At 37.6% G+C, this 19,354-nt stretch overlaps 1 protein-coding gene and 1 pseudogene across 1 annotated transcript in view; one reads left to right on the forward strand and one right to left on the reverse strand.

The window, feature by feature from the left end:
- Positions 1–4,204: 4,204 nt before the first annotated feature.
- Positions 4,205–19,354, reverse strand: part of Cwc27 (CWC27 spliceosome-associated protein homolog (S. cerevisiae)) — a 196,313-nt gene continuing 181,163 nt past the window's right edge. The window contains exon 14 of the mRNA XM_013025301.1: positions 4,205–4,819. Within this exon, the coding sequence (XP_012880755.1) occupies positions 4,657–4,819 (163 nt within the window). The 3' untranslated portion in view covers positions 4,205–4,656. The remainder of the gene's footprint in view (positions 4,820–19,354) is intronic.
- LOC105992368 lies at positions 5,553–9,675 on the forward strand (annotated as a pseudogene).

Raw genomic sequence — 19,354 nt, forward strand, 5'->3', positions numbered from 1 at the left:
TTTTGAAGTAATCACACAAAATAGAAATATGCATGAAGATCATGACCCTGGCAAAAAGCTCACAATTTTGTGTGAATTCTTTAATTTCATTGTAAATTTTTAGTTAAGTGAAATCAAATGGAAGAACTAGTTGTATACTGGAGGTATCTTTGTTGTATTAAAGTTAGCTAAAGTGATGGTACTTATGTCATGATAGCTAGAAGGCTACAAATTAAAACTTCCCTTTCATTCTTTGTCCTTCCCGTCCATCCCTTAACCCTTCTATTCCCTTACTTCCCTTCCTTTCTCCTTCCCTCCTCTCCTCTGTTCTCCCTCCCCTTCCCTTTTAGGGATCTAGGTTACCATCATACCACATAAAACATCTTTTCACATGGGTGGGTGAAACTCTTGGCTCCTCCCTGACAAAGTTGTGACCTGTGGCTGTGGTGAGGGGTTATTTTTGAGAATTAAAGACTCTTTTTTTCTATGAACATAGAACGCTAACACCCTAATAAGATCCTGAAATTTACTATTTTTCCCCCAGAATTCAAATGTTTCAAGTCCTTATTAGGAAGGATTTCTCTACAATAGGGTTCCTTATCACTTCTCTTCATTAAAAGCTAAAAGAAGAAAGGATATAACATGTACTTGGAAAGACTCCTGCTTTCTAGTAAGTGGAAGTGGTGCCACCTGATAAAGTGTTTGGAGTTACTGGAGGAGTCACAACTCTTGTTCTGTCAATGGCAGTGTTGAAGAATGTAACCCCTCAACTTCTCTACACCCAGTCCATACAAATTGCTCATACTGATAGGACCCTCAATGGTAACTCACTTCACACCTTCATTGCCTTTCTGGCTATCACTAAGATTAGACAGCATGTTTAGGCCATATTCTGCATTTCTCTAACCTTTTCTATATAGGCCACGATGACAGCACCCAACAGGTTTATGTACCTCACACATCAGATCTTATCAAGAAACTGGGCTGTGACAGTTTGATAAGGACACCCACTGTGGCTCACCGAATACATTCTAAAAACAACGGCAGCAAAACGCTCATCTCACACTGGCTAATGACCTTGCTTTATGGTGTCCTCTGCAATTTTAGATGCAGCACATTCATTGGCTGTGTGGTCTCAGAGGATGCAGAGAATGGAGGGTATGTGACAGTGTGGAATTTTATATTGTACTATTAAATTTTAGAGACAGCCACATTTCCCTAAATTACCCTTCAAGAAAGGGTTTAGTTTTCATTTTGCCAACAGCTTCAACCAGTGAGTCTCAATGGTGGCTTAATCCAGTAATCCTATCTACTTGAGAGGTGGAGATTGGGTGATTACAGATCAAGGCCAACCCCTGCTGCCCCCCTTGCCCCCCAGGAAGCGGCAGGGTTGGGGAGGGAAGACATAGAAGGACAAAAAGTAAAGAGTTCAAACTCCAAACACACACACACACACACACACACACACACACAAGCTGCCAGTTGTTTTTATCTGGGCTCCAGTCTTGTGATTGGCAATAAGGACACAGGATGACCCACTGCAACAATGATACCCACAAGACAGTATATTAGAAATGAACTTTACAACTTCCAGGGTGGGGGTGGGGAGTGAGGGAGGTGGGAGGGGAAAGGGATAGTGGGAGAACAAGGGAAGGGGTAACAATGCTCAGAAAAAAATGTACTTACTACCTTACTCATGTAACTATAACTCCTCTGTATCGCATCTTTACAATAAAGTAAAAATTTTGGAAAAGAATAGTGAACAAGAATAACGACATTGTTATCTCAGAATAATGTCCTTGAGCAAGACACACAAAAAAAGACCAAATATAAAATTTATGAAATCTAAAAGTTTTTACTTGATTTTTGCTATTTTGTGTCTGGTATTTTAATTTATATCTCATTTTAATCTTGTTGCTAGTTATTCATGTGCCTCAAACATGTTTCTATGTCCAAAAGCTTTATTATGAGTACATTTAATAGAATATTCAACAGAATTTAATTATGTCTGTATATTTGCCAAAATAGTTATTATTCAGTTAACTCACAGTGAATTTTCATTCTAATATCTGTGGGACTTTCCTTGCAGATGAAGCAGGATGAAGAACACTTAATCAGACTGAGATTTATATCATATCAAATTATCTTTTTTTTTTTTTTGCAAGTACTTAAGTCTGAGTTGAGGACCTTCCATTTGCTCAGCTTGCTTGGCTGATTGATATTCTATGGCTTGAGCCACACTTCCAGCTTAGCTTTTGCTGATTACTTTGGACATAGAATCTCTTGGACTTTTCTTCCTGGGCTGACTTTGAATCACAATTCTCTGGATCTCAGCCTCCTGCGTAGCTTCAATTCCAGGTGAGTTACCAGTGCCTGGCTTCAATTATCTTTTTAAACTGAGATTATTATTGTGACATGTGCCAAGAAGGTGTGTGGGACCCTCTGTTCTTGTGCTAATACTGTGTTGGTAAAGTGGTCACATTTGAGGAGGAATGTCAGGGAAACAGGCACATTCACATAGCCTCAGCAGCCATTTTTTTTTTTAATGACCAGTAAAGAATGTGTTTAGAAATCAAAGTTGCCACTTGTGAATAGCTGAAGTAAAACTGATAATACAGCCTTTGTGTTAAGGGGAAGATAGGGCACACTTCCAAGTGCTTGTTGGGTGGCTCTGAGTCTGATTAATGTGCATTGGAGTTGGTTGACATTTCCCCAGCATATTTCTATCATCTCCCCCTCCTCTTTGAAGCTTACTTTTTCCTGAAGCAAAAAAAACTGTTCCTGTTAATATGGACAACCCTTTCTGTCTTCTCACCTCTGGTTTTCTAGATAAGGACATAAACAAATGATGAAATACTTGACATTCAAAAATGTATGAAGAATGGGACTTAAGCACTGATCATCTAGCTTAAGCCCACATGAAGCCTCCTGGACACTCCTTTCTCCTTCTCAGAGGGGACCACAGATTTTTTATTTTACCATACTTCTGTTATAGATGTATATACCCATAAACAATATTTAAATGCATTACGTTTTAAAGTTTTAGATAGCTTATTTCCATTTTTCACATTTTTAGAGACAGATTACGTATAGTTTTGTTATTTATTCTTCACAAAATGCGGAGGCTCAAATTCAGGGCCTGGGATGTGCAAAGTAAATGCTCTACTACCGAGCTATATTCTGTGTATTGATACTTACCTTTGCATTTTATTCTATGGATATACAGTAATTTATTTATCCATCCTCTTAATGATGCTTCAGTGTATGCATGTTATCAACGTCTCCTTGAACAATGTGCAATTTCTTTATAAACCTAAGATTAAGAATTTTGGATTAGTGAATATACACACATATTTGAGAATGTAAGAAGTTTTAGCAGGGGAGTATAGCCACTCATATACCCTTGACCAAAGAATGTTCTTCTGGGACTGGGAAGGTGGCTCAGTGGCAGAGTGCTTTGCTTTGCATGCATGAGGACCTGGGTTTGATTCCTCAGCACTACGTAAGCAGAAAAAGCCAGAAGTAGCACTATGGCTCAAGTGGCAGAGCGCTAGCCTTGAGCTGAAGAACTCAGGGGCAGCACCCAGGCCCAGAGTTCAAGCCCCACCCCCGACAAAAAAAAAAGAAAAAAAAAGAATGTTCTTCTGTTAGGGAAGCTTTTCCTCCTTGACTGTGCGTGTGCATTTCTCAGGTCTCTAAGTGCTACCTCTGCAGTAGTATTGTTGCTGTTATATTTTGAGAATATAGAGAAAAGTCTAGAGAAAAGTCTATTGGGTTATTATTATTATGTTTTAAGATTAAATGCTGAAAGACAGGCACTATTCAAAAAGTGGCTGGTGAAATTTTATTAGGTGACTAAAATTAGTCTTGTGGTATAATTATAGCATTTAGAATCTAGAATAGGCTAAAAATAAATCATATAAATAATATAAATACTCAGTATGAACGATTGACATCAAAGGTTAAATTCTTAACAAGTTCCACTGGCAGCACGAGACCTAAGTATGAGCTCCTACAGTCGCTGTGCAGAGGAGGGTGGGATGACAGGTGTCCAGCATCAGGCTGGCTCACAGTAAGTAGAGAGGCAAAGCATCCTGAAGGTATCCATAGAGTGCGGGCACTGCCTAGAGGAAGGGTGAACATTTACTGAGATTTCCTCATAACTTAAAGCATGAGGCTATGAAGTCTTACTAGTTTGGTTATTTTTACATATTTAGATGCACAATAAAACCATCAATACTTGTATTTTTATTTGATACTTTTTTAATTATATCCCAAAGTTAGTGCTAGAGAGATTTCCCTTAAATAGTCTCTCTGCAAGAAATTCTTATAAAAAAATCTTGAAAAAGAAGCCTCACATATTTCAAGAAAAATGAGCACAATCAGGCTTGTGCAATATGCAAATGCTTAACATATAAGCTGAAGGAAACAGATTTTATTTCAGATTTAGCACTATAAAAGGTCAGTTAGGAAAAAAGCACGAACCAGTAACCAAAGGCATTTGCTTACATCATTCCAGAACTTAAAAAACATAGTCATTGTCTTTTATAACCAGACAACAGGTTCAAAACTACTTTTCACACTCCTACGTGATGTGATGCTGTGGGGAACACGGCCATTGGAAGGCCATTTATTGCTGGCATATTCTAGCATGTTCTGGTTATCAATAATCTCTTTTTATCTTCTTTCTTTTTTCTCTCTCATTAATTTCTTGCTTTCTTCCCTTCTTCTTTTATTCACTGGATTCCGAGGATCATAGATTTCAAATGTATCTGAATCTTGCATGCTTGCATCTTTAACTTTTCTGCTTTTATCCTCAAACTGGAGTACATGTGACATCCTAAGGATGGAAGAGAAATGATTCAGTGATCTTTGCATGAGCACTGAACATAGAAATTTCATATCCCACTGTCACTGGCAAAATGAGCCATAATGGTATAGAACACCGAACACCAAACACCACGATGGAGTTGCTGCTTATGGGTCTTGTCCCACATGGAAATCAACCTCTCAGAAAACACTGCAGTTTAAAAAACATGCCTGGGGGTTGTTTTGATTGGTTGTATTTCTAGTAGTGAAATGTCTGTCTTGCCTTCACTTGAGGTTCCTTCCTGGTGGGGGGGAATGAGAGTTCAAGTGCTCCTCAAACTGTGCTCAGAGAGTAAATTCTCCTCACCAGGTTGAAGGACAAAACACCAGACAATAAACCACACCTATCTGATGGTTTATGTTTTAAGTAGTTCAATGGGTCAAAAGCAAGGATTACAGGAAGAAAACTCAAAATAGTCAGGTTTGGGATGGTGCTCAGTGATAGAGTACTTGCCTACCATGATCCCCAGTGCCACAAATTTATTTGTTGTGTGTATATATACAGACACTTATATGTATATTTATAATGTATATTATAGTGAGAGTTAAAAAATGAAAGTAATATTGAAATGGTGCCACCAAACTTTTCTGGACAGTTGCTGGATTAAAAGTGGTTTTGTTTTCATATAAAAAGAAAGTTTTGGCTTAACTCCACGGCATGGACTGATTTTCTCCTCATACTGTTGATTACTATAAATCTAACCATGCTGCGTTCCTATTCCAGCAAACACTTACTAGTCTTAAGGTATCAACATGTGCTTGAATCTAAAGTGGTCATAAGCTGTCTGTCCTTGGCATCAGGGAATGTGTAAGTGATTAACTGAGCCCCCATTAGGAGGTGTGAGGAATAAACAGAGGAGTCAAAAAGATCAGACTTCAAGGTGACTGGATGAATTTGGAAGGAGAAAAATTCAGTTTTATACAACAAAACAATATTGTTAAGGTTTCTCTACCACTTAGTTAAATCAAAAAATTAAGGTGTCTTATTCATTCTTTTCTTCATCACAGCAGATAGAGCTAAACTGCCTATAAGACTAAATACTCTGTATATACCACTGCAACTTTCAGATGAAACTTAAATAGGCTATTAATTTCTTTTGCCCTGTATCTATATATAAGCAGAGATCTGGCAGTAAGTCCTAGGAGAGAACACTCACTCTTTGCTTTCCCCTCAATAGCTAAAACAAGGAGTGACATTTATTTGGGGGGAAAACTGTCAATATATTCAGATTTTGAAGAATCCTAATGCTCTTGGGAGAGAAAGACTTGCATTGTAGCTGCTACTCCTCAGGGTAAGTGGAAGCGCTCTCTACCTCTTCTATTCCACTGAGAAAGCTCATGAGTACCAGTGATAGATGACCTAGAATCTACTTGAATTCACAAATGATGCAAATCATATTCATATTACTGTACTTTTTAATTAATAATATGCTATTTGTATCAGGTTGCATAAAATCTCAGTAGAGACCCATGTGATATGTGACTGCTGACTTTTTATGCTATAGTTGCTTTAGTAAACACTTAGAAAATGCATCATGTAGCCACTGCACATACAGATAGATTCCAGAGTCTGATTTTCTTGTGATTTTAATTTTCTACAGTGTTTTAAGAATTAGCCTCGCAAAGTAAGTAATTTCTAACTCCAAAAAAAGGTTGAATGATCTATAGTCATAGTAACAAGTAACCAATGGAATCAGCAGGAAACATCTACTAGACTGAGCCAATTAATGAAGACTCACTTAGGTTTAAATGATCAGTGATACCACCTCAGAACATATATTGCCGAAAGCCAACTAACCAGCAAGAGCCACATGTTTTTGGAAGTTGGCCAACCAAGTGGCAGACTCACCCAGTGAAGTGCTTCTGAAAGCCAGCCAATCAGCAACACTCACTTTTGAATGCTTGTGCTTCTAAGGACTTTACATAAGATTTGCAACTGCTTTGCTTGGTGATAGCTAGCCTAATAACATTCCTCATTATGATTTGAATAATCCAGTTAGTGTTTTACTTTTTCATCAAAAGTTGGTCTTTCTGGCTGCTAGAGGCTCACAAAGCCAACCTGGGCAGGAAAGTCCATAGACTTTTATATCCAAGTAATCATTACAAGCTGGAATTGGTGGTGTGGCTCAAGTAGTAAAGTACCAGCTTTGGAAGAAAAAGGGGCAGTAGTCAGGCCTTGACTTCCAGTCCTAAAGATCGGTGCGTGTATGTGCATGTGTGCCCACATGTGGATACACACAGAATGTTGGTCTGTTCTTCTATATTTCTTATAATCTATACAGTGTTCCCCATGAAGCACATTCTAGAAATTCTAGGTATATTATTACTGAAGGGAAACAAATTAAGAAGAATGTCAAGACTGTTCATTCCAAGAAGGTCTTAGTAGCTTGTCACATACTTAGTGGTTATGTTGATATCTAAGTCAACAGGAGGAAGTAGCTGGAATCACATGCTGCCCTTTAGAACAATTTTATTCAGTACTCCTACATGGATATTTTCTTCCCATCCAACTAAGTTATTAACACATTTCCACATATATGTCATTCTATTTTAAAAATGATCCCATTCTTTATCCCAAAATACAGGTTTTTTTTCTTTTGTAGTATCAATTTCAGGTAGAAATGGTCCACATTTCAAAAATGATTTTACCAGACTTTGTCAATTTAAAATCACAAAAGGACACCTTCCTCTTTTTATGCCACGAGATAATCTTGCCAGTCTTGGCTCTGGTGTAGGAAATAACATCTAGACACATGAACAGCAGCACAAAGTCGACAAGGAGAAACAGATTTTCTTACAAATGTGAAAAAATAGAAAGCCATAAATTAAAGGAGCTGCCTGTCTCAACTGTTTGTTTCATACACCATTGCACTAAACAAGTCCAGCATTTTGATTAATAACAAACCTAAACCCAGAGGAAAGAAGGGGCTATCAGCTTACAAACTACTTTAGATTTAATGCCATAATACCTAGCATGGCTGGTTATTCTGCAATAATATTTAATCTTTAAGAGAAATAAAAGCATAATCAAAAATGCTTCACCCATTTATCTTTCAACAGGCTTCGGTCACTTCATTTTCAAAAGGAAAACAAAATAGTTATTATGATTTTCAGCATAATAAACTCCTGACCTATGTGCCTCCATAAATCACAGACTGTACAAACTGCAAGCATACCCGTGCGTCATAGACTCCAGCGAGGATATTCATGTAGACGGGAGCACAGACTTACTCAAGTACACGAGGGTTGGGAGTTTACCTTCTCCCATGGCCTAGAAACTGCAAAGCCACTCTTTGGCTGGGCAAAGAACTGGCCAAAGAAGAGCAATGAATTCTTTTGGAATTAATTATGCACCAATCAGTAACACGAACGTATCAGAACATGACCGCTTGAAAGCAAAGACAAAAATCTGCTTGTGACTAATACAAATTTTCACACAGGCTCAGATTCTCAAATAAGAACACTGATTTTCGTGAACTACAGAAATATAGAAGCTTATATGTACAGAGGTTGTGTTAGGAATTTTTAAAATGGAATTGTGAAAAATTAAAACATAAGTGATTATTCCTTGTATACCTAGTTTTTAAGGTTTCCACACAATTATGAACTATATTAAGATATAGATAGTACTTAGTATCCCTAAGGAATGATTCTCAAACTTATAGTAAGTATCACAACATAGAGTTCTAAAGTTGAAATACATTTAGATTATTTAAGATGATATGATATAAATGGAAGGGGAGGGGAACAACAGAATGGAGAGATAAAAGGCAACCAATGCAACAGAGATATGCACAAGAGAGTATGCTGGAAATGATCTGTACAACTTTGGGGTGGGGATTTGTGGAGTAGGAAAGCAGGAGAAAAATGAGACAGGGGGTAACAAGTTCAACCTTACATATGTAATTGTAGCCCCTTTGTACATCACCTTTACAATAAAAATAATTTTGTAAAAGATCCTTCCCATTTCTAAGTCATCTTTTTGTTTTCAAAAGAAACATTTATTTTGATGTTTATTTTATAAGCAAGACTGAGGAAAAAATATCAGATTTTCTCCCGTACAGACACTAGACCTTAAAAATAATAACAGAATGACATAAGTATAAAATGGAGAGGAGGGAGGGCTTTTTGGGGGTGGGAGCTAGTGAAAGAATGGAGGGGAAAGATGAATGAAGTCTATTTAAATGGTTTAAAAAGGGGGAAGGAAAAAAAAGCAAATGTAATGGGGGAACTTAGCGCAAAGTACATTTATATGCATGTGTGGGAATAGCATACTGAGACAATATACATTAATTAAAAAAGAGAAAAGATATGTTGTTGCAGGTACTTTAAATGTTCTACATCTGTACTGATTCTCTATCCACAAACTCTTCGGTATACTCGGAAGTATTCTTTTTTGCACATTTCTTTTATATCATCCTTTTGGTCAAGAACAACTGAAGAGAGTGCGGGACGTCTGCCTGTGGAGCTGTTATCCTTCCTGTGATAACGAGGAAAGAACGAACTGAAAATGGTGATGTTGAGAAACGCAAGAAGATTTTTGTTCAGAAGTGTGTCCAGTGCCACACCATTGAAAAGGGAGGCAAACACAAGACTGGGCCTAATCTTCACGGTCTGTTTGGTCGGAAGACGGGTCAAGCACCTGGATTCACTTACACAGATGCCAACAAGAACAAAGGCATCACCTGGGGAGAGGATACACTGATGGAGTATTTGGAGAATCCCAAAAAGTACATCCCTGGGACAAAAATGATCTTCGCTGGCATTAAGAAGAAGGGAGAATGGGCAGATTTGATAGCTTATCTCAAAAAAGTTACAAATGAGTAACAGCCACTGCCTTAGTTATTTACTGCTAAACAAATGTCTCATGGATTTTTAATGTGTACCATAATTCAATTGATTTCTAATATCAGATTTTAGATCATGAATGGCTGTCAGAATATTTTTGGACAGTCCTGATTTAAGTAAACTGGCTTGTGGCTAAGTGAATATGATCTTAAAAAAATACTGTCACTTTTTCCCCCCTTCTGTCATATGATCGGACTTACTAATGTTCAATTTTTCAGCAAGGTAGGGAATAATACCATCTCCAAATCTGTTAAAGATTGGTTTTATATTCAGATCTATATGGCGAATTATGAGAATATCTTTAAATACTGAGGAAATCCCTTTACTGTCTAGAATCAAGCAAAGCTATCCTGTTAAAGGCAATGGCTGAAGATGAGGAACAGTGTCTATATTTTTGGTCCTGACTATACCAATTTAATTAGAATGTCCTTTCTCTGAGATCTGCCTTTTACTTTATTGAAAGGCATTTTAGTGTGGCTTATGTATAAATGTCAAACAAAGAATATTTAACACTTGCCACATTTTATAGCTGTCTATAAGTACAGATGCTTTTAAAAGTGACTGATAAGATAGAATACGGACTTTATTTTTGAATTCTTTACTAAGACAGACCAAGTTATAATTCTGGATTTTCTTTATGCAGCTGTTCAGAAACAAAATTGTGGAACTACTGTGTATATGTGATTGATAGTGGTGCTTTTTGCCAACTTCTTAGAGAAAAGGTTTCAGGTAGAGGAGATAATTTGTAAATTATATGGCCATAAGACTTAAGATAATTAAAGATAAATATTACATGAAAAAAAAAAGAACTGAATACTTCACTGTGATGCTTAAAGCCCTGTAACACCTAACTGCTCCCTATCTCACCAACACTTACTTTGTTTCTCTCACCGATTCTTGCCATTGTATAATTGCCTGGGGAAAGACTGCTAGTTGTTTGCAGTGGGATGCTCAGAGCCGAGCAGAGTGATGAATGATGGGAACAAAGCCTTTAGCTCCTCTGTTACAGCCAAGCCTGCTTGGCCTTGGCTAAGTTTGCTAGGCTACACCTGATCGCCTTTTGTGAGCAGGGATTGCCTTTATTTTAATGAAATACTCCTTGACACATCTCAACTCCATCGCCTCATGTCCCAACAAGGCTGACAGTTGCTCCTGCACTACACTCATGACAGTGAGTGAATGGACATCAAAAAAAATCAGCATGTCAACATGTAGATCTAGAACCTTTGTATCAAATAAAGGCTGAATGTTAAAAACCATATGAATAGCTTCAAAAATGACTAGTTCTGGGCTTCTATCTTGAGAGATATTGATTTGATAGTCCTAGGCTGGGGTCCAACCATTACTAATAAAAACAATTCCTGACTATTATTGTTATTATTTTGGTGGTCATGGGGCTTGAACTCTGGGCCTGGGTGCTGTCCCTGAGCTCTTCAGCTCAAGGTGAGTACTTTACCACTTCCAGTTTTCTGGTGGTTAATTGGAGATAAATGTCTCATGGACATTCCTGCCGGGGCTGGCTTTGAACCATGATCCTCAGATCTCAGCCTCCTGAGTAGCTAGGATTAGAGGTGTGAGCCACCAACACCTAGCAATTCCTGATTATTTTAAAGTGCAAAGTAAATATCACAGAACTAAAGTTTAAGAACGTTAGGAGGGATGAATAATAGAGGGGTGAATATGCTCATAGTGCATTACATACATACATAGAAATACCACAAGGAAACTCCTTGTGTAATTAATATACATTTTAATTAAGTACATAAAAAAGAACATTCACACTGTCAGATTGCTTTGTTTCATTATTACTTGGTTTTGCCCTTTCAGAGATGTAAAATAGTTGCTTCTTAGTAATAAACTAACTCACATACATGAAGACACTTAGTGGCCATTATTGAATCTATTTTTCCAACTAATTAGTACCGAGGACATTACTCATTTCTGAGTACTAGAACTCTATTCACTCAGCAAACATTTCAGGACTTTTAAGTGTACAGCCAATACTAAGGACTAGTGATACAAAGTAAGATATGACCCTGGCCCTGCACTCCTGAAGTGAATGGACAGAAGAAGATGGCAAATGCATATTTTGGAACCGCCTACAAAGCAAGAGACAATAATGAGAGTGTCCACTGACACACCACTGCAAATAGCTTTTCCTTGTGAATTTGATAGAGTAGGTAGGAATCATTCCCATTTCTTTCTTCTTGCAGTGCTAGGGATCTTCCAGTACTACAGCAGTTTTCTACACCCACAGAGCTGCTCCCTCGACTATCAGCCCAAGACTGAAGGGGGAGAAACACACAGCTGGTAAGATGTTGACCAGGTGCTTTCTTGAATGTCTGCAAACTTTCATCTTATGAAAATGGATTTAACTTCAGGAATAAGTTGGAAATTAATCCAGTACTAGATCTAGAAAGGGAGATTAAAAATCAGATTAGGTAGTGCTTAATATACGGCACAAAAATTGAAAACTGTAGCTATAAAGGGACGCAAGTGATTAGTTGTATGGCACCCAGGCTGAGAAGTTCCAAAAAATGTCTTGAGCAATATGGGTACATGTTTGGGAAAAAGCTTACTTGAAAAAAACCAAGTGATAATGAAACCAAGCAATCTCACATTGTGAATGTTCTTTTTTTATGTACTTAATTAAAATGTATATTAATTACACAAGGAGTTTCCTTGTGGTATTTCTATGTATGTATGTAATGCACTATGATCATATTCACCCCTCTATTATTCATCCTTCCTAAGGTTCTTTTTTTCCTCTATACATTTGTGTCCTTTTATTGCCTTAAATAACTTTCTAGAATCTCAGTCTCACTTTCTCCTTGTTCTTTCTAAAATGTGCATGCCGGGTAAGACTCCATTCAGCTGGAAATCCAACAGAGGCAGAATCGAAGGCTCAGGGCCTGCTGCTGGAGGGGAATGTGTCTGGCAATCTCCTTTCATGCACTGAATTATTACAGATTGCTTTGCCATCAATGATGATCTCCAGGTCTTTTTTCCCATATATACATGCATATATATATATATATATATATATATATATATATATATTTCAAAAAAGCTGTAAATCTAACCATGAAAACCTTTCTGGTTTAAATCCTTCAGTGCAATGTCTACATAAGGAAACTTAAATTTCTTATGTGGCTTCTGTAATTTGGCCTTTGCTCCCCTCATTGATCTTCTACATCATCTCCCCACGACTCATCCTCATTAAGTATGCTCCAGACATTCCAAATTCTTTGTTTCCTGAAGAAATCCTGCATTCTCTTGCCTCTTTCTGCTTCTCCCCACCCAATACACTTTTTGTCTTCCTTCCCTTAATGGAGAGAGCACCCTGATTCCTATCCTGGACTACTCGTTCTCTAGCAGCATCAAGCCTTCTGGGCTCCCAGAAAACCCTGCCCACAGCTCTAGTTTTGTCTTCCTCACACTGTAGGGTAACTGCTGCTGTCCTTACTAGGTTATGTGGACTCTGAAGAATGGATGTTCTGTTTAATTGGCTTTTGTACCAACATTGGTCAGCAATAGTTGGCAAGAAGAATGCTCTCAATAAATGCTTATGAATACATACATATTTCTGACAAGTTGGTTATCTCCAAAACCTTTGGCTAGAACCCTGGATTTTGTTCCCATTTCTCCTTGGTAGTAGTAGTACATAATTTCAATTTATTTAGCAATTATGTTTATAAACTTCTAGTTTTGCAGGGGACAGAAGAGAGATGGGGAGAATGATGAAAGGGGTGATTGATCAAGAAGTACTGGACATTTAGATAGACATGTTATCTTCTTCTTCTTTTTTTTTCCGGTTGGTGGTAGGGCTTGAACTCTGGGCCTGGGCTTTGACCCTGAGCTCTTCAGCTTAAGAAGAGCACTCTACCACGGGAGTTACAGTGCCACTTCAAGTTTTCTGGTGGTTAATTGGAGATAAGAGTCTCATGGACTTTCCTGGCCAGGCTGGCTTTGAACTGTGATGCTCAGATCTCAGCCTCCTGAGTAGCTAGGATTACAGGCGTGAGCCACCAGCACCCAACAACAGTAACTTCTTTGTACAACCTTTTAAGTTTCAGAAAAAAAATCAAAATCCAAAATAATAGAGAAAAGGCTACTACTCAAAAAGCTGAAGCAAGGTGTTTTCACCAACGCTGAATTTATGCTATGAAAATCCAACACTTCCCTTTCTCAAATGGGCCTGGGAAACTGCTTAAAGATGACTGTTTGCCTTGCGTCTGCTTAGCTCTGAAGTGGGGGAAGCATGCAATATCCCCAGACAGCCTTCTCTTCCTCACCACTCTGAGAATGGCATGTACAAAATTTGTCATACACATAATTTGTGTATTGTGTTGACAGTTTCTCATTTCTTTATTAAGTTTGAATTCTTAAAAAACCCAACTAAATAGTTCTTGGTTATTACTTATGTCTGTCATTCTATGAGACTGTGAATTACAAATTTAAATGATCTGGTTTAAGATTTTTGGTGGACATGGCTTAAAAGAAGATTTGTACTTGAAACACAAAACCATCTAATTTTGTTTTTAAATAAAAATAATCGAGCAAGACAAAACAATTTTCAAGTGTTACCCATGTTTTAGTTCTTTGAAAGGACCACACTGTTCTATATCAGAGATAGGCTGCAGCACACTTCTGTCCACGTCACTTCTCCGGAATGCTCTGTTACCTCCTTTCCATGGTATATGTTTTTGGTCCTTTCCAAGCCCCATTCAAGTTCTACTGCCGCAAAACCTCTTGTCTGCCCTGGGTCTTCTGATATGCCCCTACCTTTGAATTTCTATAACATTTTCTCTAGAAAACTGTGGGATGAAGTCACACCTGAGGTTCAGTTACAGGTCAGTCACTGAGTGACTGCAGGGCAGTTACATTGCTTCTCAGGGTTCTGTTTCCTTGTCTGTGTAAAGACGCACCTTATTTACTTCATATGGCTAACTGAAGTGATGAAAAGCCATCTTTCTTTCAAAATGGTACCTTTGCAAATAGCAAAGGGTGCCTGGGTATTTTCCATCATTTTTACTTACATTGTACGTTTTGATTTACTCACATTGAGCCAAAACCTAATGCTATAGACTGAATGGATTAAAGATCAGGATGGCTTAGAGAACAAGATCAAGCAGTGAAAGGAGCTGGTACAGGCTTTCTCCTGTGGCTGCCTTTATAGAATCAATTAAGGTTAAATGAGGTAACTAAGACTAAACTCTCCTCTAAAAGGACTCATGTCCTTGTAAGAAGAGAAGAGTCATGAGAAACACAGGGGCATGGAAAAAAGGCTCTATGAGGGTACTGTGAGAAGATAGCTATCTGCAGAAATTGGCCTTACCAGCATCTTCTTTTTAACCACCTAGATTCCAATATGGTGAGAAAATAATGTCTGTTAAAGCCACCTAACCTGTGGTATCTTTTGACTGCAGCCCCAGAACATTCAGACTTAGCTTTTACCCAACTATCTTTTTCTCTTCCAGGATCTCATTCCTCTGAATGAGATCTCCTTTCATTTAGTCGGCACATTCTATTTCCTTGTTTTTGATCAATTTTATGGTTTAGGGGAGCACTGATCAAGCATTTATTAGGCCACCATATCACTGGAATTTGGTATTTTTCTTGGAAGACTTAGCTTACAAGAGAAAGATCACAGATACAAAACAGCATTTATAACATCGCATCAAGGGTTCGTACTATTAACATGATTCATAATGACTGAGAGTAATTCAATTACCTTGCTAAAGTAGCACTTCCCAGATTTTCCCATATACATTCACAGTTATTTATTTGTTTTCTTCTTTCTATGTTGTACCCATCGGAAGGAAAAAAAATCACTCAGTACAATCTAAACCTAATGAGTAAAGAATTATCCTTCTTTATTCTTCATTCCCTCCTCTCTTACCCCCCCTCTACTTTCTTTTGGGGGTTCTAGAAGATGGAACTCAGGGCTTCACATATGCTAGGAAAGTATGCGCTATCACTGAGCTATACCCCTAGCCCCTTATTATTGTTGTCGTTGTCTTCGTCATCATCATCATTATCATCATCATCATCATCATCATCACTTGTTGCTACCAGGGTTTGAACTCAGCGCCTCATACTTGCTCAGCCTGTTCCTCTGCTGGGGCTTAACCTCTTGAGTCATGCTCCAGCCAGAAATTTGTTGGGTATTTTGGAGATAGGGTCTTGAGAGCTTTTCTGCCTAGGCTGGCAATGAATCACAGCTCTCTGGATCTCAGTATACAAAGAAGCTAGGATTACAGGTCTGAGCCACTAGTACCTGGCTCCCTTATTCTTTGTATTAAAAATGTGATTACTTTTGCTTTCATCCTTTCTCTCTCTTCTTCTACTGGTATTCTTATTTGGATTCTATTAAGTTTAAAGAATAATTTTGTGCCAGGCATGGGTGGCTCATGCCTGTCATCCTAGACACTCAGGAGGCTGAGATCTGAGGGTCATGGTTCAAAGCCAGCCTGGGCAGGAAAGTGCAGGAAACTCACCTCTAATGAACCACCAAAAGGTGAGAAGTGGAGCTGTGGCTTAAGTGGTTCTAGCCTTAAGCACAAAAGCTCTGGGACTGCGCCAAGGTCCTGAGTTGAAGCCCCAGGACTGACACAGAACAAAGGAAGAAAAAACAATAATTTTAATAAAAATTTTAATAAAAAATTAACTATACTATACTAGAAACATACTACTTTTCGATCTTAATAAAAAGTTGCAATAGTCTTCATTTACATGAAGATTCTGATTGTTTCTTGATCATTATCATTTGGTGAAATAGATTCTTCAGAGAAAATTGCATTTTTCAGACAAGCAACTGATGGGAAGCTACTGAAAGGCAGAGAATTAGCTACCACACTGAAGTCAGCTTTCCAGTTGACAGTATTGAAAATGTAGATACCCAAATATAACTAATACTGATACAGATACTTATGCTGCTAATGACAAACAAAGACCATAATAGTCTCTGGAGATTTGATAAAACTATGCTAACAGACATTTGGTACTTGCTATAAATAGCTATGTTACAAAAGCAAATTAATATAAAAATAAACTTTCAGATTCAGTTTGAGTGAATTAATGATCCTTGGCCATATAAATAATAGTGATTTTACTAACCCCAAACATGGCAACTACTTTTTCTTCTATGATTCTCAGTTCACTTTAGCCACTACATTTTGTGGCTGTTGTTTAGAAAATTTGACATTTTCTTATGCTTTCCAGAATGCTTACAAACACCAATTAGATACTTTCATTTCTTCATTTTGGTCATCAAAATGTACTTTTCAGGTAAAAACCCTAAAAGATTTAAATTTAGGGCTTTTCTCCATCATAGAATACAAATCCTAGCTCTCACAAATATTTAAAGCTTTTTTAGTAATTAAGAAATTAGAAGGGTTAATAAGCACCAGCACATATGAAGAAAAGAAGTGTGAACTTTTTTTTCTTTTAACATAAACTAGATGGCAGAGATGACAATAACTCATATGAAGAGGCAGGGACAGGTAGACAAAACAGGAATGACTCCAGAGATTAAAGTATGTTTAAAGAAAAAAGAGTTCAAGTCCAGTGGAACAGGGTGCACAAGGTAGTGAGGACTGAGGAACCAAAGAGGTATAAGAAGAGAAAGAAATCAGGAAGAGAAGTGAAGATGAAAAGAGACTTAAAATGAGCAACAGAAATATTCACTTAAAGGAAATAGAAAAATGCAGGCAGAAACTATAGCTAACAGACAAAAACAAAACTAAGAAGAGAGATCTAAACACCGACAGGAGAAAAACAGGAACAAAATTTTAAAACACTTCAACAAACATAAGTAGAAGAAAATAGAACATTTGGAAAGCCAAGAAAGTATGAAAAATAGACACAGACTTTTGGAAAAAGAAAACAAAGAAGAAAATCAGTGGATTTTCTTTTATTGTTCATTACTAACATGGAAAAAACTCTCCTTTGTTCCGAATTTTGAAGGAATGTTAATATTGCCCCCTCAGTTTGGGGTTTTGAAAAGCCAACTCTAAAAATGCCTTTTGTTTCCCCTAGTTAAAAAGATTACATTATAGAGTGTCTTTAGTAAACACGGAGTATTGTTGGGCTAAATGTGAAATATGTAATTTTTAAAATATCTCTGGCAACAGGGGAATGCAGTTTCCTGGCTTTCATGCCTATCTAACTGCTTAACACGCAGCAGGACACAGGTGGAAAGATTTAAGAGGCTTTCCAGAATAGATCTGCAATATGCATTCTTACACCTGCCTTGGGGTTTAACCAACTGCTCAGCCAGTACGATGTAATCTATGGCCACTGGACTAATAGCTCCACATAGGGAAGACAGAATTTCCAATCAAAATGGCCTGGTGAGCAGCTGGAGTGCATGGCTGGCTGGCCACCTCTCTCAAATCAGGCTTGTGAACAAAAAACAAACTTCCTTAATGTGACAGAAATTTATTTCAGGGCAAATTGTAAGAAATCACGGAGAAGAGCTTTCTTCATCCAGAAGAAAAAGAGCAGAAAAAGAGGTGACTTCAGAGACTGGACAGAGAGCTTAGAATTAAAATAATCACCATCCAGGGTCAGCAACTCTGAGGAGGACCTATTTATAAAGAACCACATCGGTCTTTTGCAGGATTATTTATAGTCTTGTATAAAATGAACACTAACCAGGGAACTTGGTCTATAATCATCTTCTCTCTTGCTTCATTTTTATCACTACCTTAGAGAAGTTGGCCAAGAGAGAAGAATGGAATAAAAACATTTACATTTCACTGAGCTTATAATTCTGTGCTCTACAGTGATGAGACACTTCTGCTTTACATTTAAATTGAATTTACAGTGGGTGATCCTATAAGCATCTTTCTTCAGCTCCCACACTTTAAAAATTAGAATTTTTTTTCTGTCAGTTATGTGGCTTGAACTGGGCACTATCCCTGAGCTTCTCTGTGTTCAAGGCTAGTGCTCTACCACTTAAGCCATACCACTTCCAGCTTTTGAGTGGTTAATTGGAGTATCCCAGGAAATTTTCTGCCGGGGGCTGGCTTCAAACCATGACGATCATATCTTAGCCTTCTGAGTAGCTAGGATTACCTACCCAGCAGCACCTGACCCATACTTCTTTTAGCAGAACAGACAGTACTTATTAAGGAAGCATTACTGATCATTAACAAACACAATGAAATTAAAGCTCAAATTTACCTTATCTCAGAATATTAAGAATTGTGATAGAAACTAAATGAAAGATAACCAGTGTGAACAATCTTGGATTAACTAAAAAAAGATCCCTAAATAGTCAAATATCATAGGAATGGTATAAATTTCAACCATCAGCATTACAGATCTACTGACTATAGTCAATTCTTAAAAATAATGGTAACATAGAAGATGAGAATGATGAAATATTTATTGGCACTGATTGTTCTAGATACATTACCAAGTCTTTAAAAAGAGTTTCTCATTTAATCCACTAACTGATCTATCTCGAAAGAGATAGAGAAAAAGGATAGAGGGGTTATGTAATTTCTTCAATAACACACAGCTACTAAAATTTCCAGTAAGATTCTAAATTCGTATGCTCATACCATCTTCTATTTATATTCCTATGAAATATTGCAGGCAAATGATGCTGCAACTTCTTGTTCAAGTTGAACAAGCTTTTAAATAGCTT

Source organism: Dipodomys ordii, unplaced genomic scaffold (assembly GCF_000151885.1).
Source record: "Dipodomys ordii isolate 6190 unplaced genomic scaffold, Dord_2.0 Scaffold83, whole genome shotgun sequence".
Taxonomy (NCBI): Eukaryota; Metazoa; Chordata; class Mammalia; order Rodentia; family Heteromyidae; genus Dipodomys; species Dipodomys ordii.